General features: G+C 41.9%; 1 protein-coding gene across 2 annotated transcripts; it reads right to left on the bottom strand.

The window, feature by feature from the left end:
• LOC137096015 (C-type lectin domain family 2 member B-like) lies at nucleotides 1-25836 on the bottom strand. Of its 2 annotated transcripts, XM_067463347.1 has the most exons (6): nucleotides 25725-25836; nucleotides 16898-17040; nucleotides 15098-15190; nucleotides 10692-10873; nucleotides 5853-5956; nucleotides 1-3511 (listed from the first exon to the last, which is right to left on the bottom strand). In XM_067463347.1, the coding sequence occupies exons 2-6, from the start codon at nucleotides 17037-17039 to the stop codon at nucleotides 3379-3381; spliced, it is 654 nt and encodes a 217-aa protein (XP_067319448.1). In that variant the 5' UTR covers nucleotide 17040; nucleotides 25725-25836; the 3' UTR covers nucleotides 1-3378. The 2 variants fall into 2 exon arrangements, with proteins under 2 accessions (XP_067319448.1, XP_067319449.1); XM_067463348.1 differs by lacking the exon at nucleotides 5853-5956 and having other exon boundaries at nucleotides 3425-3511.

Raw genomic sequence — 25836 nt, 5'->3', positions numbered from 1 at the left:
TTAAAATTACACAAAGTTTTATTCAAAACAAATACATAACAGAAAGTAAAAGAAACAACTGAGGTCCTAACACTTGCTAGTCTAAACTTAATCTTCTGAGAACCACGAAGTGTATGTGCAGGTGTGTGTGTGTGATTTATGACAAGAGTTTCCATCACCTTATGCCAATTTTTGAATTCCTTCTCTGCCTCCTTCTATGTGTTATTATTTCCAGTATTTCTATCTACCCCATACTTCTCAACCCCAGAAGGGGGACTCAGGACGGCTTACACTCTGCAACAATTCAAAGCTATACATACAAACAAACAACAATATAACAACTGTTGAAAACAATAGATACTGTCTTCCTCTTCCGCTCCTTTCTCCTCTTCCAAAGCAGCAGTGACGGGGCAGCAGTATCAACAACATGATGTTCAGCCTGCAAAGGCTGAATGGCCATCTGACAGGAGTGCCTTGATTGTGCTTTTCCCATCCCGCATATCAGATATTTACATGATGATTCATAACAGCAGAAAAATTACAGTTATAAAGAAGCAACAAAAATAATGTTATGGTTGGGGGTCACCTCAACATGAGGAACTGTATTAAGGGATCGTGGCATTAGGAAGGTTGAGAACCACTACACTACTGGCTGTTAGGAATTGTGGGAGTTGAAATCCAAAACACAAGGAGGGCCCAAGCTGGCCCATGCCTGCTAAAAAGAATAGCAATGATATTTAATTCTATTGTAATGTTTGACATATTTGTAGATTTGAAATCGTATTGAAATGTAAGCTGCTTTGGCCCCTTCCACACAGCTGTATAAAAGCCACATTGAACTGGTTTATGTGGCAGTGTGGACTCTGATAATGCAGTTCAAAGCAGATATTGTGGATTATCTGCCTTGATGTTCTGGGTTATATGGCTGCTTGGAAGGGCCCTTTCTGATCCTAGGTTTTCTGTTTATCCCAAATTATCTGACAGTGCAGACTCATGTAATCCTGTTTAAAGCAGAAAACCTGGGATCAGATCCTGGGATATAGGGCCTGTCTGGAAGGGCCCACAGTCTCCTTTTGAAGACAAAAAGGGGTGTATAAATAAACATAATAATAATATTGTAGAACAGAAATCTGTTCCTCGTTTGAAATTGTTATTTTCTGTTTAATTGTGTGGCTCTTACTTTGAAAGTAGTAGTTCTCCTCCAGAAACTTTGTGTGGCTGCCACAAACTATGATGACAAGAAGCTATGGGAATTTGGCCAATAAGCTGATCAGTAAACATATTCATGGGTTCCCTGCTGTTATAGTAAGCCTGTTGCCCATGCTACGACATACTTGAAGTCAAAATTTCATTTATTTGTAATTAGAAATAAATGTTTCACAATATCCCTGTGTAAACTATAGTCCGGCCCTCCAACTGTCTGAGGGACAGTGAACTGGCCCCCTGTTCAAAACCTTTGAGGATCCCTGCTCTAGAATCTCTTTCATGGGAGACACTTTGCAAAAGTTTTCCAGCTTCTGCAACATGATTGGCTGTTTTTCAGGTCTCCCATGGGAGCTCTCAAGGAAAGTGTGTTATCCTTGAGCTGTCCCTGTCAATATTCTATACTTTTGACTACCTTGTCTCTCCCCCTGCCCCCAGATTCCATTAAATTGGATTCCAAACTTGCACTGACTGAGATTACTTATTACAGCTAAGGAAAGGAAAGAAGTATGAGAAAGTCTGACAAGCTCAGACTAAAAGCATGGGACTCATGCAGCCCATCAGGTATTATTGGACTGCAACTCTTAGTGTTCCTCACCATTGCCTATGCTGGATAGGCTTTTCAGGACATGCAGTCCAACATCATATAAAGGACTGCATAACGTTCAGCCTCAGCCTACCCAAAAGAAGTGAATCGCTTATAAACAGGATCACTTGCTAGCAAAGGCAATAGTGACAGCTCATGAGAGTTGCAATCCAACAACATCTGGAAAACCACATGTTTTAAAGAGTTTTTAACCTTTTAATTGCAATTTATTCTGTTAATAAGGACCCTTCCAGACAGGGCAGAAAGCCAGGAGGAAGTGGGTTAAAATAATACATTGTGGGGAAAAGTGGGAGATAAATAATTATAATCATAATCATAATAAGTTCTTATTGTTAAACGTGCCCAACCTTGTACAAACAAGGAAACAGCTTCCAAGAGATTAACAATTATTGAGAGACCCATAGAGGTGCTCTTAATTAAGGGTTACTTCATAGTTTTCCTCTTGCATTTTGTAAATGGTTGTACTGAGGGAAATAATTCTTCAAACAAACATGACTAAACAGTCAGGTTTGTTTGAAGAATTATTTCCCTCAGTACAACCATTTACAAAATGCAAGAGGAAAACTATGAAGTCAGGAAAGGGCATCTACTGGTCTAAGGGCACATTCAGACAGCCACTTAGAAGCGAGACTTCCCACTTCCAGAGGGGAGTCCAAATGCCCTTTGTCCCGAGATTATAGTATAGTATCACAGTAGGGAAATGTCTGGTTTGTCATGCATTGTGTGTTGTTGTCTTGTTGTTATGGTGTACTCTCATATATATATATATATATATATATATATATATATATATATATACTTAAAAAAACAAATTGAAAAAGAAGTGAGTGGAGAGTCATTTACATAGGGGGACCCCATTAGGAATCTATGATTAGGTTATGAACAAGGATAGATAAATTGGCTTCACAGTGCTTTAGTGATGGAAGCAATGTTGGGAGAGTGCACGGGTGTAGGGAAAGGGTTTATTTTGTGTGGGAAATTGGTGCAGGGTTTGTGTATGGTTTGTAATACATTGTGTGCTGTTGTCTGGTTGTTATGGTTTATTTTATATTAATAAAATATTTTTAATTGAAAGAGAGGTGTTTAACTTGTAATACTAGCAGTCAGGGTTCCACTGAATTTGATTCTTCTCCATGGAAAAATCCAGCAGCTGAATCAAACAGAATCACAGTAGGCAAATCTCATGGCCCCACAAATGTTGTTGGCTGACAATGTCCACCATTTCCTATTATTTGCTAGAGTTGAGTGGTATTAAAAAAGCATCATCCACGAGTTGTCTACTTCCACAAAAAAAAAAGAACCAAATTCTAAAAGAATCATTGCAAAATATTAAACAGAGGAGCTAAGTTCACCATTCTTCCTACCTTCTCCAATGAATCACTTCTAACTGTTCACTGAGGGAGGGGAGGAACCATTAGGAATGATGAAAGAATGGTATAATCTAATTACACTTAAACAACGTCCCCAATTTGTCTTTAACTTTTAAAATGTGACTGTTAATACCTTGTTACAAAACAAATTAACAGGTTACAGATAACATCTTGCTCCTAAACTTTGGTTTAAACCTTGTAACTAAACTGTCAATGCTTTTATTTTGAAAGTTTTCTTCTGTCTGTGTAAACAGACCTACTGCATATCCAGTTTCGTTGTGTGCTGCACCATGTTGAACTAGCCTTTTCATCATTCAAGTAGGCACAAAATCCATCTGTTCTAATTTCAAACCTAAAGTGAAAAGACAACAGAGGTCATGACAGACCTACATTATTACCTGTACCAACAGTCTAATTTACATTGGGTTTAAAAAGAACCCCCTTTACAAATCACTATGATATAGGCAAGTGTATACGTAGGATTCATGTGGGCAAAGGGGTATGTATAATCTGGCTACGATTTATAACAACAATACTGAAGATGGTTCAGAAAAGTTTGTTTTCACTTGTATTGCCTTTTAAAATTGTGAGCTGCTTTGAGTAATAAATTTGAGGTGGGGGGAAGAGTGGGAGAGAAATAATGATACCATGTGTTGTACTGGTGTACATATAATTCTATTTTGAGCTACCAGATCAGGAATTCTGACACACTCTAAGGGCACATACAGACAGCCCCTTTAATGCAGGAGTTACCACAATTAAAAGGGGGCTGCCCTGATAACGTCCTGGACAAATCTGAATTAATTCACCACAAACCAAGAAAATTCAATGATAAATTGAATTTTGTCATTCATTGTTGGTTTTGATGCCTGTTTAATATATTGTTATAATGTTGTTGTTTTATTTTGTTTTATAATCTTGTTATGTATTTTGATGTGTTACATTTTAACTGTGTTGTTTGGGCTTGGCCCCATGTAAGCCGCCCCAAGTCCCTTTGGGGAGATGGAGGCGGGGTACAAAAATAACATTATTATTAACATTATTTATTTTACTTGCTTCTTCCATTTATTGTCCAATTATCTTGGGGCTTTACACACTGCAGAACTATAGCACTGTGATTTCATTTTAATTGCAATGGCAATTTCCCATGAAATCCTGGGATTTGCTGGTTAGGGAAAAATACTTAAGCCCCTTCTACACTGCCATATAAAATCCAGATTATCTGCTTTGAACTGAATTATATCCAACTACCGCAGTGGTTCTCAACCTGTGGGTCCCTCGATGTTTTGGCCTACAACTCAGCCAGTTTACCAGCTGTTAGGATTTCTGGGAGTTGAAGGCCAAAACATCTGGGGACCCACAGGCTGAGAACCACTACTCTACAGTGTCATATAATCCAGTTCAAAGCAAATAATGGGGATTGTATATGGCAGTGTAGAAGGAGCCTTAGACTTCTTAGTCCACATTATGGTAGTGTAGACTGAAATAATCCAGTTCTAAGCAGATAATATGCATGATCTGCTTTGATAATCTGGATTATATGGCAGTGTAGATGGGGCCTGAGATTTGTTTTATACAATCAGAATACAACTGTATTTAAGACAGCCATGGGGAATTTGTGGTTAACAAGCGGTATGAAGCTCAGCAGAGCCAACTTCTGAGGAACCCACAGCATTTTAAGAATTTTTTTTAAAAAAAACAAATACTCTTTTCTTTTGCAGAAAATTGCTAACTTTTCAGTTGACTCCCAGATGCAAAAAAAGGGAAACTTCGAAGCCAGAAACAGTCAGGGAAAGAGGGGCAAGATATAAACATGACAAACACAGGCAGGCATGTAGCCCGGGGGGGGGGGGGGGGCTTGGGGGGCCACAGCCCCCCCCCAATTCTCATGGTGGTCCACGAGAAGGCCTTACTGGTACATTATTTAAACTGTTATGTTTATTCATATCATGATCTGATCACCATGGTCAATATATCCCATATGCATGGGGGTATTGGGGTAACGATACAAAAGGTTTGCTAGAGTAGACCCTCTTTCACAGACTCAGCCCCCCCGAACCAAACTCAGCCCCCTCCCCGAATCAAAATCCTGGATATGGGCCTGCACACAGGAGAAGCCCACAAAAGAAGTAAAGGGTGGGAGCATGGTGGGACGAAGTCCTCCGATGTAATATAGTAGCCTATTATGGCTGCACAACCTCTTGCAATTGCTCACCTCAGTTTAGACCTGTGATACTAAAGTGTTTCTGTATTAATATATAGATTAGAGGTGTAGTGGAGGCACTCCACCCTACTTCAACTGTTCCTGCAAAATAAAAGCAATTCTCCCACACCAGATGCCCTCTAAGGACCTCATCACATGTGAGAAGCATGAGTTGCTGTCTTGCCATATGTTGAGACCTTCCTGAAGAGGCCTGTTTTATCAATAGGAAATGAGGGGCATAATTTCCTGATGTTAAAAAAGGTCTCTCCTGGACTAAAGAGAATCTTTGCAGTTTTGGTCTGATACTTTGCAACATTATGTTCCTTTTCCTAGGCAGGGCACAAAAGCATGGTAGAAATGTGTTTTTGATGCCTTGGATTTTGTATGAATTATAGAACTGAATTCTCATGTTTTGCAGTTATGTGATTTCTAGCATTTTGGTTGTTATTTTCAACTGCTGCCTCCATTTCAGTGATTTGGAAAACCTTACCAGCCATTGAAGATGGATCCATTTGCCCATTGCCAAGGCTGTCCTTCCTGTCTCTTCAACCCAATCCAATAATCAGTTGCTCTCTTACATTGCATTAAGAAGTCCTGCAATTTTAAAAAAAGTGTCTCGAAGTGCTAAACAGCTTAAATACTGACAACAATTTCATAGAAATACTGTTTACTAAGGAAAGAAACCTGCAACTCATACTAGTATTTTCTAACAGTTACTTGGAGAATTTAATAAGAATTTTTTTAGAATGGTCTGTTCTGAATGTACAAAAAACATAAATTATAATTGTTAAGTTTCAAATTGGGTGGGGAGACCACAACCTATTTTACAAAACTTAGCTGATAAAATACACCCTTGTTAAGAGTGCCATACTGAATCCTAAAGAGATCTCTTCTATATTTAGTGTTATATTGAAAGGATGATTTTCTAAAGAAGTTAATTTTTTAAAAAATCAATTGTCTATGCAGATATTAAAAGTATTGTGAGCACCCCATAACCCACTCTGCTAGACACAGGCGACCTAGGGCCACTTCTACACTGCCAAATAAAATTCAGATTATCTGCTTTGATCTGGATTTTATGGCAGTGTAGATTAATATAATCTGATTTAAAGCAGATAAAGTGGATTATTGGCTTTGATAATCTGGATTTTATGGCAGTGGAGAAGGGGCTTTGATAAGACCGAGGCTCACTAGACCCTCTTCTGCCCCATTGGTGTCAGCACTAGCCTTATACATGGCGGGTTTGGGACAAAGAGTTCCTACTACTCATAACAGCTGGACAAAGGGAGAGTGCAGGATATGGACCATGATGTGAAACTGCTTAATTGTCCTTTAACCAATTAAGGCTGATAATGATTGAGTGCCGCCCCCAAAGGGCAGCATAGCACTGTGAAACTATAAAAGCAAATGTATGGTCACAGCTCAAGGTCCCTCCATTTGGGCACCACTAGGAGCTCCAGTTCTCTGTATTTTCTACCTCATTTTAGTTTTCCAAAATAAAGCTGTTCTTTCTGAGAGCACGAAATGCCTGGTTACTTTGCTGGCACCTTTTAAGAGATTGGGGTGATAGTATAGGAGTCCTATCCAGCTGTCACTCTTGCAGCCCTACCTCTGGTCATTCACACCAATTTGGGAAGTCTGACTTGGCCACGGTGGTCCACGCTCTGGTTACATCCCGTATAGACTACTGCAATGCTCTCTACGTGGGGTTGCCTCTGAAGACTGCCCGGAAGCTGCAATTAGTCCAACGAGTGGCAGCCAGATTACTAACAGGAGTGGGGTACAGGGAACATACTACTCCTCTGTTGTGCCAGCTCCACTGGCTGCCAATTAGCTTCTGAGCACAATTCAAAGTGCTGGTGTTGACCTATAAATCCCTAAACGACTCTGGCCCAGTTTACCTGTCCGAATGGATTCTCCCCTATGAACCATTAAGGTTGTTAAGATCTTCTGGAGGGGCCCTGCTCTTGGTCCCACCTCCCTCGCAATCGCGTCTGGTGGGGATGAGGGACAGGGCCTTCTCGGTGGTGGCTCCTCAGCTCTGGAACTTTCTCCCGCAGGAGATTAGATCTGCCCCTTCTCTCCTGACTTTTAGAAAGCTGGTGAAATCTTGGCTTTGGAATATGGCATTTGATGATTGAGTCAATAACTCTTGAACCCACACTGACAGATGGTGATGAATTGTGATTTCACTCTGACGACCTGGCCTTATGTAATTATATGAGTGTATTTTAATGTGTTTTATGGATTAGTGTATTATGAGGTTGTGATGTTTTTATACTATTGTTGTGAAGTCTCGGCCTAGTTTTTACCCCTCTGTTTGCTCCCTGGAGGTGGACTGTTCCATTCTGCTAAGTTTTAGAGTAGGAGCTTAGGTTCCCCCTAGAGGCCGAGCTCTGTTGGTTCTGCCCATTCTGGCTCATAGCCTGGTGGAAGGACCTTTTATTTCATTCTAATTGGACATAGCTTGTAGTAGTTAGCCAGAAAGTGTCTGGTCTGGCTTAGCAGTCTGAACAGGCAATCCTTAGTACATACATGCCTCAGAGAACATAGAGAATAGTTGTATTTGCCCAAAGAATATAGATGTATATGCCATAGAATTGACCAGTATTTGCCCAAAGAACATGCCCCAGAGTTTATAGAGAGTGCTTACCTCATAGAAAATATAGTTGTTGTTACCTCAGAGCACATACCACCATTATATCTCATAGCCTCCTGTTATTTATATTTACCTCAGAGTTATACCTTATACCTGTTCTTTATTATTCTAATTCTATACCATCAAGAATCAAACTGCACCTTTATAACTTGTTTTGATTCACCTTGATTGTTCAGTAAACTTAATTGGTTAAATTTAGTGTTCTCTAGAGTTTTATTTTGGGGGAATTAAAGTAAATACAGGGCATACCGATGGTCACTGGGAAAATAGCCGGGCACATATAGTTTTCTCATCAAACCTTCCCGGTGTGCGATCATAGTACTAAGGAGCCTAATGTTTTTATACTATTGTCTATGAATTTTCTGTTGTGAACCGGCCTGAGTCCCTCTTCGGAGGTCGAGAAGACCGGGTTATAAAAGCTCTAAATAAATAAATAAATAAATTTGGAAGGATGAGGTGAGTATTCAAAAATCCTCTATGAATAGTTAAAAGACATGTTTTTTTTCAATGGTGGAGAAACTCTGTTGAGAAAAATCCTGGACTGATGAGAATCTTTGCAGTTTGGGCCTTATTCTATGCAGAATTCATGCCGGATTGTTTTATGCAGTAAACAGAACCAAAGTATTATTTCTAGGGGTATCCATAATTTCATTTTTAATTCTCTTTTTGTATGAAATTCGTTAGATTTGTGCATACGAATCGATATAAAAAACGTGCAGGAAAGGTGTGTGTGTGGGGGGGGGGCGGAATTTAAAAATTGAAACACCAATTATTTTTGTTAAGATTCTATAACATTCAAATGCCTCTCAATGTCAGTTTAATTTAACGTGTGGGTGTGGCATCCTTGAAATCTCAGCAGATTTCAAGGATACCACCATCATCACCCTCTTCAAAAAAGGGGAAAGGAGACTGTGGAAACTATTGAGGTATTTCCCTTCTAACCTCCGCTGGGAAAATCCTCGCAAGAATCCTTGCAAACCGCCTTCTGCCCCTCTCAGAAGACACCCTCCCAAATCCCAGAACTGCACGACAGCTCCAAGAAAAATGAGAACAAAATCAGCCTCTGTACATGGCATTCATTGACCTTGCAAAGGCATTCGACACAGTGAATCGCAGCGCTCTCTGGACCATTCTCCAAAAAATCGGGTGCCCTTACAAATTTGTGAACATCCTGCGTCTCCTCCATGATGACAACAGTCTTGGACAGCAATGGCTCCCAAAGTGACCTATTTAAGGTGGAATCAGGTGTCAAACAGGGATGTGTTATTGCCCCAACTTTATTTTCCATCTTCATTGCTATGATACTTCATCTTGTTGACGGGAAGCTTCCCACCGGAGTGGAAATCATCTATCGGACAGATGGCAAGCTATTTAACCTCAGCAGACTGAAAGCCAAAACCAAGGTTACAACAACACCTGTTATAGAACTCCAGTATGCTGATGACAACGTTGTCTGTGGGCATTCAGAAGGCCTACAAGCCACTCTAATCACCTTCGCAGAAGCATACGAGAAGCTTGGGCTGCCATTGAACATCGAGAAAACCAAAGTGCTCTTTCAGCAGTCACCAGCCAATCTCTCTCCAATCCCAGAGATACAGCTTAATGGTGTAACATTGGAAAATGTTGACCATTTCCGCTACCTTGGCAGCCACCTCTCCACAAAAGTCAACATTGACACTGAAATTGAACACCGCCTGAGCTCTGCGATTTTTCCAAATGAAGCACACAGTGTTTAGGGACTGGGACATCCATAGGGATACCAAGATGCTTGTTTATAAGGCTATTGTCCTCCCAACCCTGGTATATGCCTGCAAAACATGGACTGTCTACAGATGTTACATGCAACTCCTGGAACGATTCCATCAGCGCTGCCTCTGGAAAATCCTGCAAATATCTGGGAAAGACAAGCGGACAAATGTCAGCATGCTGGAAGAAGCAAAGACCACCAGCATTGATGCGATGGTCCTCCGTCATCAACTCCGCTGGACCAGCCACGTTGTCTGGATGCCTGACCACCATCTCCCAAAGCAGTTGCTCTACTCCAAACTCAAGAACAGAAAACGGAATGTTGGAGGGCAGGAAAAGAGATTTAAAGATGGGCTAAAAGCCAACCTTAAAAACTCTGGCATAGACACTGAAAACTGGGAAGCCCTGGCCCTTGAGCACTCTAGCTGGAGGTCAGCTGTGACCAGCAGTGTTGTAGAATTTGAAGAGGCACAACTGGAGGGCGAAAGAGAGAAACGTGCCAAGAGGAAGGCGCATCAACCTAACCCCGACTGGGACCGCCTTCCACCTGGAAACCAATGCCCTCACTGTGGAAGAAGATGCAGATAAAGAATAGGACTCCACAGTCACCTATGGATTCACCACACACTGCACACTGGCCCTGGAGGACTATCTTACTCGGACAATGAGGAGTCACCTAAGTAAGTAAGTAAGCACTGTTTGTTATACCTGCTGAAAGTTCTGTCTTTACACAATAATGAAAGATGCAAGATCCCTCTTTGGTAACTAGCTGTCCCAAAATTTGCACAAGCCTCTACCACTATCATGGGTTCAGTGTTGTAAAGGTTTACCCTGCTTCACTCAGACCCTATTGGTACTGAGTACCCCCAAACAACTACTCATAGTGTGAGATCACCACTACATATATCTGATAATCTCTCTCACCATTTCTTTTTGATCTTCAATTGCAGCTAGAGAAGCACCAGATGCAGAGCAATTGCTCTGGCTTGAGTCCCAGGTCCCTTCAGATTCAGAAAAGTAGTAGCATTTGCCTTCATACCCAACCCATTTTGAAGGGCAAGCGAGGACAACTGTTGTTGTATGTGATGGCTTAGTCACGAACTTACCTAAAACAAAGAAAATAATATGGATGTAATTCAGGCACAAGGAATGTCAAATGAACAGGGGTTCCCCATCTGGCTCATAAACTGCTACTACTTCTTATTTTTACTAATAAGAGGGCAGTTGAAGATCAAAAGCTGTTGCATTAAGCTAAACTCTGCCTTGCAGAGTGGAGTACTAATTAGAACTTCTTCTGACTCCATCTACTTTACTGTTTCCATCCTGTGCCTTTTGCAACCTGCCCTCATGGAATGCAATACACACACAGCTTCCCAAACAGGAATTCAACTCCTAGGCCTAATTTGATAAGTCTTACTTGACTAATTGTCTTGCTTTTGAATGAAGAAATTTGCAACTAGAAGATCTCATTGAGTTTGTGCTATTTAGGCAGGCAAAAAGAATAGTAGGGACTAGAAGTAGCTAGAACAATTTAGGCTGGTATGTGAAGCGTTGACCATATCTGATTGAATCTACCCTGGTTGCCCAAAGAGTTACAAAGTGAATTCCACAAAATGTGCTCTCTGTGCTTCTGTCTTTGAAAACTTCAAATAGGGCAGAATACTGGTGGGTGTCTTAAAATCAGTCAAATTATCTGGATCTTGAAATCTGGAGGGACATATAACCATTCTTCCCCCCTGTCATAGTCCCAAAGGACAACTCCTTGTTCCAGCAATAGTATTTCTTTTAACTCCAGCTGGATTTTTTCTTCTGAAGCTAATTTCAGTTTGAGGATGTGATTTTCACTAGACAAAAAAAAAAATTAATCTCCCTCCCATCCTCTCTCTGCTTGTTTTGGGGCTGTTTTGTATGAACAATTCACATTTTTTAGAACGGGGCACATTAACTGCTTGTATGAAATCAAACTTGCACCTTGGCTTTTCCTTTCAGGACACTAGGGAAAAGGCTGGAATATAGAGATTCAAATGTTACTACTATCTGTCTGTACAGAGCCTTTCTCATTCTGTATAAACAGGAGCTGGTGGGCGAAGGGAGGGAGAGAGAAAGGCCACAAAAGAGGTTTAGTGAAGGCTGAAGATAGAACTACATGGCATGAAGCAAACAAGCATTGTCTGACTGTAAATATAAATCCCAAGGCATTGACATACAACTACCTAAGTGAACTTACTTGAGCTGGAAATAGAATTTAGGAGTTCTCAATCTGCATTCATATAGGGGATGCTGTGACATAACATCCTACAAATGTTCATTGCACAATGGTAGCCAGTGAAGCAATGGACATGCCATTGCTGCATTGTGCAGTGGGCACCCATGCACTTTGTGGCAATCATGATGTGTACTCAGACACCAGTCAAGAAATGCCAGAGTGCATCAGAAGTGTGCAATGAGAATGGGAAGTGCCTGATGTGCCTCAAGAGAAAAAGATGCCCACCAGGAATACCAAATCCACATCATATAATTTTTTCCAGTGCCCAGATGAAGATCTTTGCAATTCATTGGCAGACTTTCATTGCATTTCTTTAATGTAGGCATAGATTCGTAAAGTTACAAAATGCAGACCATGATGTAGAATCTCATCCAGTATTTACACTGCATAATTGGCACTCTTGCCTTTTATCTCCCATCACCCCAATCCCTTCCTCAGATATTCCTTAGACCCAGTGCAGGTCAAGGAAGAGAAAACAGGCTAGTTGGGAAGAAACTGGGGAATGAATGAAATAAAAAGAGTGCAGACAATGGTGAAACTACTCATTTAGTTTGTCTCCTAATTCTATCCCTCACCTCTGCCTTTGTATTGCTTCAGCAAATTGTTGGGACATCTGAGCTGTCAGGCTCAAAAATAACCCTCAGTTAGGGTAATTCCACCAAAATATAGCAGAGTACCAGGAGTAAACTCCATAACCAGAACAAACGTATGTGTGGTGAGCAGGAATAGTCTTCTAATCCTTAGAATGGCTCAGAATTGCAAAATCTGAACTTTGGGTTCAAAAATATTATTAAAATAAAAATAAATACATTCTTGATTATTTGAATGCAATATTCCTGCTTCTTGGCAGGGGGTTGGACTGGATGGCCCATGAGATCTCTTCCAACTCTTTGATTCTATGATTCTATGAAAAGTCTTGGAGATAACTATCTTGCCAAATCACATCTCCTAAAGAAGGTAAAAAGTAAAAGAAGTACATGCAGCTTCTTTTTTGCCTACAGAGAAGCAAAACGTATCCTCACTGGGAGAAAAAAAAAGCAGAACAAGTATGGTGGAGACCGCATAGCCTTCCCGGGGCAGTTTTAAACTTAAAAGGAAGTTTCTTCACAGAATGCCATTACTAATTCATCAAAGGGGAGGAGACAGTGGCTAGTAGTAAAGCAGACATGTTTCCTTTAGGAAACATGCAGAGGAATGTGGGGGAAAGGAATCCCTCAGCTTGGCCCTGCCTCTAGTCTAGCTATTCATTGAGGACTGGAAACTTGATGACACAAAGACTTGTGCAGTCCAGGGATGAAACCTAACACAAATAAAGGGACATATGCAAATGACAAGGTAACCCATCCACTTCCAGTTGGACCACGTCTGAGTACTCTTTACTAGGCTTGGTTGATAGGGCTGGGCGGTTTCGTCTCGTTAATTCGTTAAAAAATCGTTTTTTTTATAACGAAGTGATAACGAACCATTCTGGAGCAACTTTAAAACGAAACGAATTTTTAAATTCGTTTCGTAAATGCTTCGGATTCGTTATGTATTCGTTTCGCTATCGGTTTGAGGTCGTTTCGTTATTATTTCCGCATGTCTGGGGCAAGTTTTATAGTTGTTTTTTGTTTAATTAGTGAAAAAAAATTATAATATCACACCAACAGTCAACAACAGAGGGAGAGGGAAGCTTCAGAAGTTCCCCCTGTCCCATTTGGAGGTTTTTTAGCATATTGCGCGGTCGCGTCCGCCATTAACGAATCGATTCGTTATTGTTTCGTATTTGTTTCGTTAATGTTTCGGAATTTTTTTAACATTTACGAAATTTCGTAAATATCGAACTTTTTAAAAGAAAAATTTCGGAATTCTTTTAAATATCGAAACGCAAAAAACCCCAAAAAACGAATCGATTTTAGAAACAAATTTTTCCGTTGTTACCCAGGCCTATTGGTTGATCCAAAAAAAAAAAAAAAAGGTTCAAAACTGGTTTCGGATGTAGGGGGCGCTGGCGATTCGATTTTGAAATGATTTATGAAGTTTTCTTGAAAAAAAGATCGGAAATATCAGAAATCCGACTCGCTTTGTTGAAGGTGCCCCTCCCTCCCCTGTTTTCCCAGCTGATTTTTTTTTTTTCCCAGATGGGGATTCAAACCTGGTGCTGCTGTTTGCAAGGTGGGAGCATTGCGAGTAGGCTATTTCCCAGCCATTGAGTTGCATGGGAAAATAGGAACCTTTATCATCTCTTGATCTTTGCACTGTTTGTGGAGAGTCATGGAGCTCCCCTTTTGTGGTGGACACATGCTATCTTTATTGCAGGGAAAGGGTTTATATTGCAGGGAAAGGCTTTGCCTTCTCTTTAGACACCTTTAGATTAAATTGTCAGATGTTCTTTCTCCAATCCATGGTGAATTTAAATTCTCATAGGTTATTTATTTTAAGGAATGGGCAGTGCAAAATGGGCTATGGTAAACTGATACATTATAGCAGGCAGACGGTTTAAAAAAATGTAATTCTGAGATACAAAGAGGGACGAGGTGGGCGTGGCTAAGCACAGCTCTTCTTGAAGGCCTCTGGGGGAGTGGCCTTCAAGAAGAGCTGTGCTTAGCCACGCCCACTTCGTCCCTCTGCATCGCAGCTCACCGCCATGGAAGGGAAACCGTGAGATTTTAAAACCGTTTGTTAGGCTTTGCCAAAATTGCTTAATAGTCTTAAAATCAAAATAACTGTGGGAGACATCCGAAAATAATTCCGAACAATGGGTAAGTGGTTTAAATTCGGTATTGCTCCTCCCACTATTCCTGTATGGCTCGAAATTGGTTCAAAAGGCAATTTAATCTGAATTAATTCCGATTTTAGAAGCTTCCGAACCAACTTGACCAAGCCTACTCTTTACTATGAAAATGCAGAAAATTAATGGGATCATCATTAATTGAAAAACAACTTGAAATCAACTTGAAGGTTTGTGCATGAGCATGCACGCGCAGGTGGTAGGGGAAATTAAGCAAATCATTTAACTTCAGAACTCAACATTGATAACCAGATGGTAGTCAAACAAAATATAAGAAAGAGAATGAGAACTCACACAGTAATGCAGTGACAACGTTGCTGATAACAAGAGCTGAAGAAATCAAACCCATGCAAGCAAACATCTTCCTTTTTGCTTTTAGTCCTCTAGCTATGAGAATGAGATAAAAATTCATGGTTTATTTATTTGTCGTGTCAGGGCAACCAGTTAATTGGATTACATTACTAACAGAACCAAACAAACGGACAAAACACAAAATTTGCAAGTTTGGTAGTTGATTAAATGTCCTTTGACCAGTATCTGGCTACTTGGAGTGCTTCTGGTATTGCTGCAAGAAGGTCCTCCATTGTGCATGTGGCAGGGCTCCTCACATGATTGCAAGATATCCGGGCATCCCCTGGGCAATGTCTTCATAGAAGACTGGTTTTCTCACTCCAGAAGCGACCAGAAATGGTTAAGTGTTGATTCCCACAATAAATAATAATAATAATAATAATAATAATAATAATAATAATAATCTTTATTTATAACCCACCACCATCTCCTCGAAGGGGACTCGGGACAGCTAACATGAAGCCAAGCCCAAAGATACAATACAACAAAATAAAATACAAAGTGCAAACAACAAAAATTACATCACAATAAAATACATACAGAAGCAAAATAAAATAAACAAAGCAAATAACATAATACAAAATCAAACACAATGGGCGGGCCAAATGGACAAAATAAAATGATAAAATCCTGGATGAGGTATGAGTACCAAAAATGTATTTGAGAGGAGCCCAGAAAGGATGAACAGTGGGATTAGGCTTTCAGTTTAGGACGGGGAAAGTGCATCATAAGGGCAACATTGTGGATGGAACACACAGAAATGGGATAAATGGTCACTCTCCAAAGGCACATCGGAAGACCCAAGTTTTCAGATCTTTCTTGAAGGCTGCTAGGGTACATAACTACTAGGATTGTTTGATAAAAAAGGGGTTCAAAACTCATTTCGGATGTAGGGGGCACTGGTGGTTCGATTCTAAAATCAATTCCGATTTTCACTGAAAAAAAGGTTCAAAACTTTTTGAAACTTCCGAGACTTCTGAATCCTTCCTTAAAGGGTTGAAAGCGTTATTTCCTGCTCATTGGGTGGTCTTTACTTTGAAAGTAGTTGTTTTACTACAGAAAGGAGGGGGGAGCACAGGGAGGAAAGTCAGCCACTCGGTTTTAAAATGCTTCCCCTTCTCACGGGGAAAGGGGAGGGAGGAAAAACAGCCACTCAGTTTTAAAATGCTTCCCAGACTCACGGGGAGAGGCAAGGGAGGAAAGTCAGCCACTCGGTTTTAAAATGCTTCCCAGGCTTGAGCCAAGGTCAGGGACCAGAAGTGGGGAAACGCTGAATCATTTCCGACTCACTTACAACTTCGTAGCAGAAATGGCGGAAAAAGCTTCAGAAGGGCAATGGGCCTTCCGGTTTCCTTAAAAACTTCGAAATTGCTTCAAAAAGCAAATTGCTTCAAAAAGCAAATCTTTCTGAATTTATTACAAATTACGAAGATTTCAATTGAACCTAACCATGCCTAATAACTGCCATGATCCACTGCATGTCTTCATGTTCATACAGACACAACCCTCAGCATCTGAAAATGAGCACCACATATGGGTCCACCACATCATTCATTTCAATTCTATGATTCTTTGTGTATGAAAAAGTGTATGATTATGAGTTTATATCACAGCCACATTATCCCACTCCTCATACCGTAAAACTCATTTTGCTTCCAATTTGCCTTCAGCTCTTGCAAGAAAAACAAATTTATAGGCTCGATCACAATCCCCTTTTTTCAGTAAACAGAAATGGTATCTTACCAGATGTAGGCTTCATTCCCAAGAAATCATCTGTCAGTCCATATTCGTAGTTTCCATTGCTCAGTCCCATTTTGTTTAACTCAACCACGGGGGGATTCATGAGACAAACTAATGTTTTCTCCTCAGCTTGTTCCTTTTTCATGCTTTAGAAAAATGATTATAGTAAATGACCTTTGCAAAAGAACATTGCGAATCAATGCACCTACACTCAGACCCTGGATTTTCTCTTTCTTTCCTGTTACACCTGAAGAGACACCTAAGTCATAAGGAAATGCTATTCGTACATCGAACTGACAAGACTGCTATGCCCAAATCTCCCAATTTCCCACTTTCCAAGTTGGAAGTAATCACAAACACTTTTGGAGTCCAGTCTGATTTGGGGCCTGTTTCACACTATACAATTATAGCACTATGATCCCCTTTTAACTGTTATGGCAACTTTGGGGTCCTGGAGCTCCAAAGTACTCTCTGTTTAAGATGTATAATCAATCATCCCTAATTGAAAATCCCATGATTCCAACAGAATTTTGCCATGGCAATTAAAATGGAAGCATAGTGCTATAACTATATAGAATGGAAGTCTCTAATCTATGAAGTTAGAACTACATGGATCAATCCTTTTGGGATTCTACTTTAGAAAATAGCATGGGCCACCTTCCTTTAATTTCTCACTGCTGCTGCCTCCTCTCCCCGCTGCAACCAACCACTATTTTAATCCATTATGAAACTAATACAGAAAGCTTAGAGACTGCACCATATGAAAGCCCTTAGCCTACCAGCTCAGTGGTCCAAAAATATAATTTTACTAACATGTGGTCATTTGGGGCCCTTCCATACAGCCCTATATCCCAGAATATCAAGGCAGAAAATCCAACATTATCTGAGTGTGGACTCAGATAACCCAGTTCAAAGCAGATATTGTGGGGTTTTCTGACTTGATTTTCTGGGATATAGGGCTGTGTGGAACGGCCCCTGGAGAAAGTTGGCTCTTGATGTCCCAAGTTAATGCCAAATTAATGAGTATATAATTGGTTAAGTGTTCTCTAAAGACTTGTTATTTCTCTTCTGGTCCTTGTACACTGCAGGGATCTCTCTTTTTAATAGAGTATATCAAGATGGTTTTTAGGTATACAGCTGGGACAAGGTTATAAGACTCTGTTTTAGGCTCTGTTATACTCAACTATTTTAAAACAGATTATTTATTAATGTTTTAATAGCAAAGTAATATATCCAAAACATACATTAAAATAACAAGAAGAAGGAAGCAAAAAGAGGGAAAGGAAAAATGAGAAGGGTGCCAGGATGGGGAAAGACATATAGCCAAAACACTTCTGGGCTCTGACCATCTGCCCAAATCTTAACTGTAATAAATAGAAAAAGGGAAAAGAAAATACATCCTACTGACTAGGGCCCCTTCCACACAGCTGTATAAAATCCCACATTATGTGCTTTGAACTGGGTTATGTGGCAGTGCAGACTTGGATAACCCGGTTGAAAGCAGATACTGTGGGATTTTCTGCCTTGATATTCTGGGTTATGTGGCTGTGTGGAAGGGCCCTACACCTACTGAAATTATTAATGACCACCAGGTTTGTGAGTCTGGCAAATATGTTAAAAATCTGATGTCAAATTGAGAAGTTCCTTGCAAAATGGCAATATTCTTTATGCGATACAGTGTAATTTCTGCAGCTACAGTAAAGTCTCATAAGAACATCCAGATTATATGATTTGAACCAGATTGTATGATAGTATAGACTCAAACAATCCAGTTCAAAGCACATAATGTGGATTATTTGCTTTGATAATCTGGATTATATGGCAGTGTAGAAGGGGCCCAAGAAATGTGACATAAAATCCCAGGTTTTTCCCCTTCTGGTTCTGTGGCCCCTTCTATACTGCCATATAAAATCCATTTTATCTGCTTTGAGCTGGATTATATGGCTTTCCGCCCAACTAAAAAACACAGCAGGGTATAAAAATATCATTTAAAGTATATCAAACCAAACTCAACAACCAGTAACCAGGACAAGACTAGAGAGGGTTTGGCATGGGCTTATGCAAAAAGCAGACTATAGGGCCAAGACTAGGGGTAAAGTGATGAGTACAACCTTATCAGTCGATAGGGGTGGGCATTCATAAACAAGAACTAGCCATCATCAAATCCAGGTTTTCAAATCCCTAGCCTAATCTCCCTGGGGAGGGAGTTCCAGAGCCGGGGACCACCACTGAGAAGGCCCTCTCTCTTGTCCCCACCAACCATGCCTGTGACGGTGGTGGGAGCAAGAGGAGGGCCTCCATGGCAGATCTTAGAGCCCACACTGGTTATAGGGGAAGATGCGGTCACGGAGATAGGCAGGACCCGAACCGTTCTGGGCTTTGTAGGTGATAACCTGCACTTTAAATTGGGACAGGAAACTTATCGGCAGCCAGTGAAGCTGCTTTAGTAGGGGCATCGTCTGCCACTAAAGCACACTGCAGCACACATCCACACTGTTACAGCATATTGGAAGTATGAGTTCAGCAAAAAGAAATAAAACCCACACACATCAGTAGATGCCAATTGTTTGAGGTCCAGGGTGAAATTGACTACAAAAATGTGGAGCACACTGTAGTCACCTGCTCCTCCTGAACAGCAGAAAGAAATCCACCTTTTGGGAGGAGAACCTGCTTACCCCCACTCTGAACTGTCATCTCTCCCCCCCCCCCCCCCCCGCACAATTTCTCTGGACTGTTTAAAAAAATTTTTTATTTATTTTATCATAATTTCAAACATTTGTTATACATCATTTTTTATACAGTAGATACCTAATCTCGATAAATAAAAATGTAATGTCTGTTCGTGGAGACCTCATATCTCCCAAACTACTTCATCGATTGTTACGAAATTTGGACACAACATAGCATTCAAACTAATGCCACAAACCAGTCACACCTCAAACAGTTAAAACCATTCCCCTAAATGGCCAATCAGTGTCCTTCTCCCTAAGCTACCGTAGTAACAAATGGCTCCTCCCCTTAATAACGGTCAAGCAGTCTCCTCCCTTAGCAAACGTTGTTGCAGACGGCACCTCCCTTTAGCAACGGTGCAAGCAATAGCCAAGCAGTCTCCTTCCTGTAGCAACTGTTGTGTGTGGGGCCATAAGGGACAGCTAGATCCATCTCCTCGCCACTCAGTTCGTCTTGGCGAGTTACGCAAAGTTGAGGTTCTGTGGCCTAGCCACGGAAAGGAGGGATACAGAGAATGAAATTCCTTTTCAGGCACCTCAGTGAAGAGATACCACTACTTATTATATTATTTTAACTGTATTACATTATCATATGAATTTTGCTCCTAGGTTTACAAATGTCATTATTTCCTAGGGTTCCATAATTAAAACAGTGGAAAAGGTTTATTAAGCTGCAAAACCTTTTGTTGTTGCGGGACATCCTGCACCACATTATATTATTATAGTCTGATTAGGTTTTTACTGTATTGTTTTTCCCATGTTAGGAGTGACTTGAGAAACTGTAAGTCCCTTCTAGTGTGAGAGAACTGGCCGTCTCCAAGGATGTTCCCCAGGGCATGCCCAGAAGTTTTACCATCCTGTGGGAGGGTTCTCTTTATATATCTGTGGACGGTCCAGGGTGGAAAAAAAGAGCTCTTTTCTACTTGAGACAAGTGTGAATGTTGTAATTGCCCATCTTGATTACCACTGAATAGTCTTGCAGCTTTACAGCCTGGCTTCTTCCTGCCAGGGGGAATCCTTTGTTGGATTCCCCCTGGCAGGAATCCTGATTGTTTCATGTCTGGAATTCCTCTGTTTTCTGAGTGGTGTTCTTTATTTATTGTCCCAATGTTAGAGTTTTTGAGTACTGGTAGCCAGATTTTCAATAATAGTGAGGAAGCGGCACTGGGTTCACTTCCTGGGAGGGCCCTATGGCCTTTCCCAGCAGGAAAATAACATGGGGGCATGGCCAACAAGGAAGTCACACCTCTGTTATTCTCCCCAACGGGTGGGCAGACAAAGAAAGAGATCTATATCCATCCAACCATCTAACTATCTTTGCAATCTTTAGAATTTTACGGATTACATAAGGACACAGATAGCTTATCACATGGACAGCAATATGTTCTGTGTTCCAGAGTGACCGTATCAGGCAATCTCCAGATCTGCACAATGGAACCACCATAAATATTACCTACCCGTAACCATTGTAAAAACACATATATCTGAAATCTCTTTCTCTATCTTTTCTTTCCCATTGAACCAGACTGGGCCAAGCAACACATGGCTGGATACAGCTAGTATTTAATACAATATGTAATACATTTTTTTCTTTTGCATCTACTGTTATTTCCTCACTTATACATATTTTCTATCCCTCACCACCATGCTCCCTTCCTCCCACCCTGAGCCATTTCTTTTATATATCATCTGTCCAAAATTTCATTTCACCTTGTGGAAGTAATTTTCCATCTTTCTTTTTAAATCCCTTTTCAATAAATGCTCTCCATACATCATCAAAATCATTTTGTTTCCATATCCCTCATTTAAATTTTAATTTACATGTCAGCTTATCATTGATAGCCAATTTCCATACTTCCTTATACCACTCTTCTATTTGGCCTGAGGGACCCACAGGTTGAGAACCACTGGATTAGAATCATAGAATCAAAGAGTTGGAAGAGACCTCATGGGCCATCCAGTCCAACCCCCTGCCAAGAAGCAGGAATATTGCATTCAAATCACCCCTGACAAATGGCCATCCAGCCTCTGCTTAAAAGCTTCCAAAGAAGGAGCCTCCACCACACTCCGGGGCAGAGAGTTCCACTGCTGAACGGCTCTCACAGTCAGGAAGTTCTTCCTAATGTTCAGATGGAATCTCCTCTCTTGTAGTTTGAAGCCATTGTTCCGCGTCCTAGTCTCCAAGGAAGCAGAAAACAAGCTTGCTCCCTCCTCCCTGTGGCTTCCTCTCACATATTTATACATGGCTATCATATCTCCTCTCAGCCTTCTCTTCTTCAGGCTAAACATGCCCAGTTCCCTAAGCCGCTCCTCATAGGGCTTGTTCTCCAGACCCTTGATCATTTTAGTCGCCCTCCTCTGGACACATTCCGGTGTAGAAATATTTTGTCTGCCCTGATGCAGATAAAAATTTCAGTTCTACACATTGTTTTGCTTGTGAGATTATAGAGCATCCAGACAGATAAGGTTGGAAACACAGCCCAGGTCTAAGCCAACTTTTCATTTGAATCAGAAAGCTAACGTATTCTTCTTGCTTGGTAGGCAGTTGAGGGTAAGGAAATGCATTGCATGACTCATTTGGAGAAAAATGACTACAGAATAGGCCTACACTGTAACAAAAACTAGAAAATAGCTGGGATGCTGACCACAGGTGGAGTTTTGCTGTGCAGGTGTCTCTAATGTTAGATTTGTTGCTAGTTTGTAAGGTCAGGACCCTGAAATTTTCCAGCCAAGGGACCTAGGGAGGTCCCCTTTGTTACGCTCTGGAAATGTTGACAAGGGTGCTGCTGCAAGGGGCGGCCCCTGCTGATACCATGAAGCATGCCACATCACCCCTAATCTCTCTCTTCTGCAGTCATCATAATAGGCCCTAGGTTTTGGCAAGTGTGGTGCAATTAACTATCAACAAAGGCAGATTCTTCTTCCCTGTAGCATTGGACCTTGGCCCTGAGCTTATCACAACCACCCCAGCAGGAAGGAAACTTTGAAAGGGCAACGTTTGCATTCAACTGCCTATCACAACCACCCCAGCAGGAAGGAAACTTTGAAAGGGCAACGTTTGCATTCAACTGCCTATCACAACCACCCCAGCAGGAAGGAAACTTTGAAAGGGCAACGTTTGCATTCAATTGCCTATCACAACCACGCGAGCAGGAAGGAAACTTTGAAAGGGCAACATTTGCATTCAATTGCCAAGAATGGCTGCTTGGATCCCTGACCGAGCCAGCCTGGCACCAGGGGTGAAGCTTGGATTATGACTCTGGAGAAGAGGGATCAATGTGTTCATGGTTCTTTCACACAGCCATATAACCCAGAACATCAAGGCAGAAAATCCCAAAATATCTGCTTTGAACTGGAATATTGGAGTCCACACAGCCATATATTCCAACCCAAAGCAGATAATGTGGGATTTTATTCAGCTGTGTGGAAGGGACCTCAGCCACACACTCTCATCCTCAGGGGGAGGCAAAGGCAAAGCCTGCCAAGGGGAACCTCCATGCCTTGAAAGGAAGGAACAAAAGGATCTTTTATCTACAAAAACTACTCTATGCAGATTTTCTCCCTTCAAAAAGGCTTTCCCCTTCATACCTCGAAGCACCTATTGTTTGTAAACTTGTTCTAGCCTTTGGTCCATTTTTTAAAAAAATGTGAGCTCTCAGAATGTCTTCCTGTTGTCCAAGGTGGCAGGGCTTTTGAGAGCTGAAGTCTAGAAGAGTTGGACGACTAGAATTGACTATCTTATAAGGACAGGTATGACCTTGCCAAAGGAGCCCCCGGTGGCGCAGTGGGTTAAATCACTGATCTGCTAAACTTGTTGACCGAAAGATTGCAGGTTCGAATCCGGGGAGCAGCATGAGCTTCCACTGTCAGCCCCAGCTTCTGCCAACCTAGCAGTTCTAAAACATGCAATTGTGAGTAGATCAATAGGTACCGCTCCGGTGGGAAGGTAATGGTGCTCCATGCAGTCATCCTGGCCACATGACCTTGGAGGTGTCTACAGGCAACGCCGGCTCTTTGGCTTAGAAATGGAGGAGCACCAACCCCCAGAGTCGGACACGACTGGACTTAACGTCAGGGGAAAACCTTTACCTATGATCTTGCCAGGGTGTCTTGGTGGCACAGCGGGTTAAATTGCTGAGCTGCTGAACTTGCTGACTGAAAAGTTCTAATCTGGAGAATGGGGTGAGCTCCTGCTGTTAGCCCCAGCTTCTGCCAACCTAGCAGTTCAAAAACATGCAATTTTTTTTTGCTGGCCACATGACCTAGGAGGCATCTACTGACAACTGTGGCTCTTTGGCTTAGAAATGGAAATGAGCACCACCCCCAGAGTTGGACAAGATGTCAGGAGCAAACCTTTCCCTTTTCCTATGATCTTGCAGCCTGCCAGCCTTCCCCCTTTCAGGATACAGAAGCCCCTTCCACACAGCTGTATAAAATCCACCTTGAAATAGATAGCAGTGTAGACTCAGATAACCCAGTTCAAAGCTGTTGTGGATTATCTGCCTTGATATTCTGGGTTATAGGGCTGTGTGGAAGGGCCTATGGTATAAAGACGAGGGGTCCTTCCGCACAGCCCTATATCCCAGAATATCAAGGCAGAAAATCCCACATTATCTGACTGTGGACTCAAATAATCCAATTCAAAGCAGATAATGTGGGATTTTCTGCCTTGATATTCTGGGATATAGGGCTGTGTGGAAAGGCCCTGGGATCTGCTCAACCATGAAGGTTGAAGAAATGGCAACATTGGAACAAAGGCAAGGCTTGGAGAAGGATCCCGGAACCCGGGTCTGATGGTAAACAGATGGCAAACATCATGCAATATGGGCGTTTCCGTAAGCAGGGCAAACTAGAAGCATTCTGCCAGCCAGGACAGCATAGGAGCAGGGATCTCTCAGCCTCTGAGGAAGAAAGCAAAGGCAAGTTGTTCAAACACACTCCAAACACACTGGCCACAAAAATCCTGCAACCAACTCGCCAGGCATGTAGCAGGGTGGGGGTGGGGGGGGGGGCTTGAGGGGCTTCAGCCCCCCTCCCGCCGAAATTCTCATGGTGGTTCGCGAAAAGGCCTTACTGGTGCATTATTTAAACTGTTATATTTATTCATATCATGATCTGATCATCATTCTCAAGATACAAAAGGTTTGCTAGGGTAGACCCCGGACTCAGCCCCCCCCCCTCGAAACAAACTCAGCCCCCCCCCCCCCCCGAATCGAAATCCTGGCTATGGGCCTGAAACATATGTGGGAGATGCATAGCTCGAGAGCTGTATGTGTGAAAAAGATCTTGGAGTCCTCATGGACAACAAGTTAAACACAAGCCGACAATGTGATGCGGCTGCAAAAAAAGCCAATGGGACTTCGGCCTAGTGTCTAGATCTAGGGAAGTAATGCAACCCATGCTCTATTCCGCCTTGGTTAGACCACACCTGGAATATTGTGTCCAATTCTGGGCACCACATTTGAAGAGAGATGTTGACAAGCTGAAATGTGTCCAGAGGCGGGCGACTCAAATGATCAAGGGTCTGGAGAACAAGCCCTATGAGGAGTGGCTTAAAGAGCTGGGCATGTTTAGTCTGAAGAAGAGAAGACTGAGAGGAGACATGATAGCTATGTATAAATAGGTGAGAGGAAGTCATAGGGAGGAGGGAGCAACCTTTTTGTACTGCAGCCCTGGAGCCTAGGACGGGGAGCAATGGGTTCAAACTACAAGAAAGGAGATTCCATCTGAACATAAGGAAGAACGTCCTGACAGTGAGAGCTGTTCAGCAGTGGAACTCTCTGCCCCAGAATGTGGTGGAGGCTCCTTCTTTGGAAGCTTTTAAACAGGGGCTGGATAGCCATCTGTCGGGGGTGCTTTGAATGCGATTTTCCTGCTTCTTGGCAGGGGGCTGGACTGGATGGCCCATGAGGTCTCTTCCAACTCCATGATTCTATGACTCGAAGGCACACTGCCTCCTTCTCTCCCTCCCCCCGCCCCACTGCTCGCCTTGGCGAGACTCTGGCAGCCCCCTTTCCTTTCGGCAGCCCCTCCCCCGCCAGCACTGCTTTCTCCCCAGGCCCAACCAAGCCCCCTCCCCTTTGATTCCTCCCTTTACGTACCGTCCCGTTACCAGACTCGGCACCCAAGGACTTGCAGGCGGATCTGAGCTTGCAAAACAGAAACTACTTCAACAAAAGAGGGCAGGGTCGTTAACCAACCTTGTCAACAATT

This window comes from Anolis sagrei, chromosome 2 (genome assembly GCF_037176765.1).
Source record: "Anolis sagrei isolate rAnoSag1 chromosome 2, rAnoSag1.mat, whole genome shotgun sequence".
NCBI lineage: Eukaryota > Metazoa > Chordata > Lepidosauria > Squamata > Dactyloidae > Anolis > Anolis sagrei.
The sequence above is the reverse complement of the archived record's forward strand: the minus strand, read 5'-3'. Positions and strand labels throughout refer to the sequence as shown.

Excerpts from the sequence above, each read along its gene's own strand:
- LOC137096015 (XM_067463347.1), bottom strand. The coding sequence starts at position 17,039 with ATGAAAAAGGAACAAGCTGAGGAGAAAACATTAGTTTGTCTCATGAAT. Across the intron at positions 15,191-16,897 it reads GGGAATGAAGCCTACATCTG|CTAGAGGACTAAAAGCAAAA; the intron begins GTAAGATACCAT and ends TCATTCTCATAG. Across the intron at positions 5,957-10,691 it reads TTGAAGATCAAAAAGAAATG|GACTTCTTAATGCAATGTAA; the intron begins GTGAGAGAGATT and ends TTAAAATTGCAG.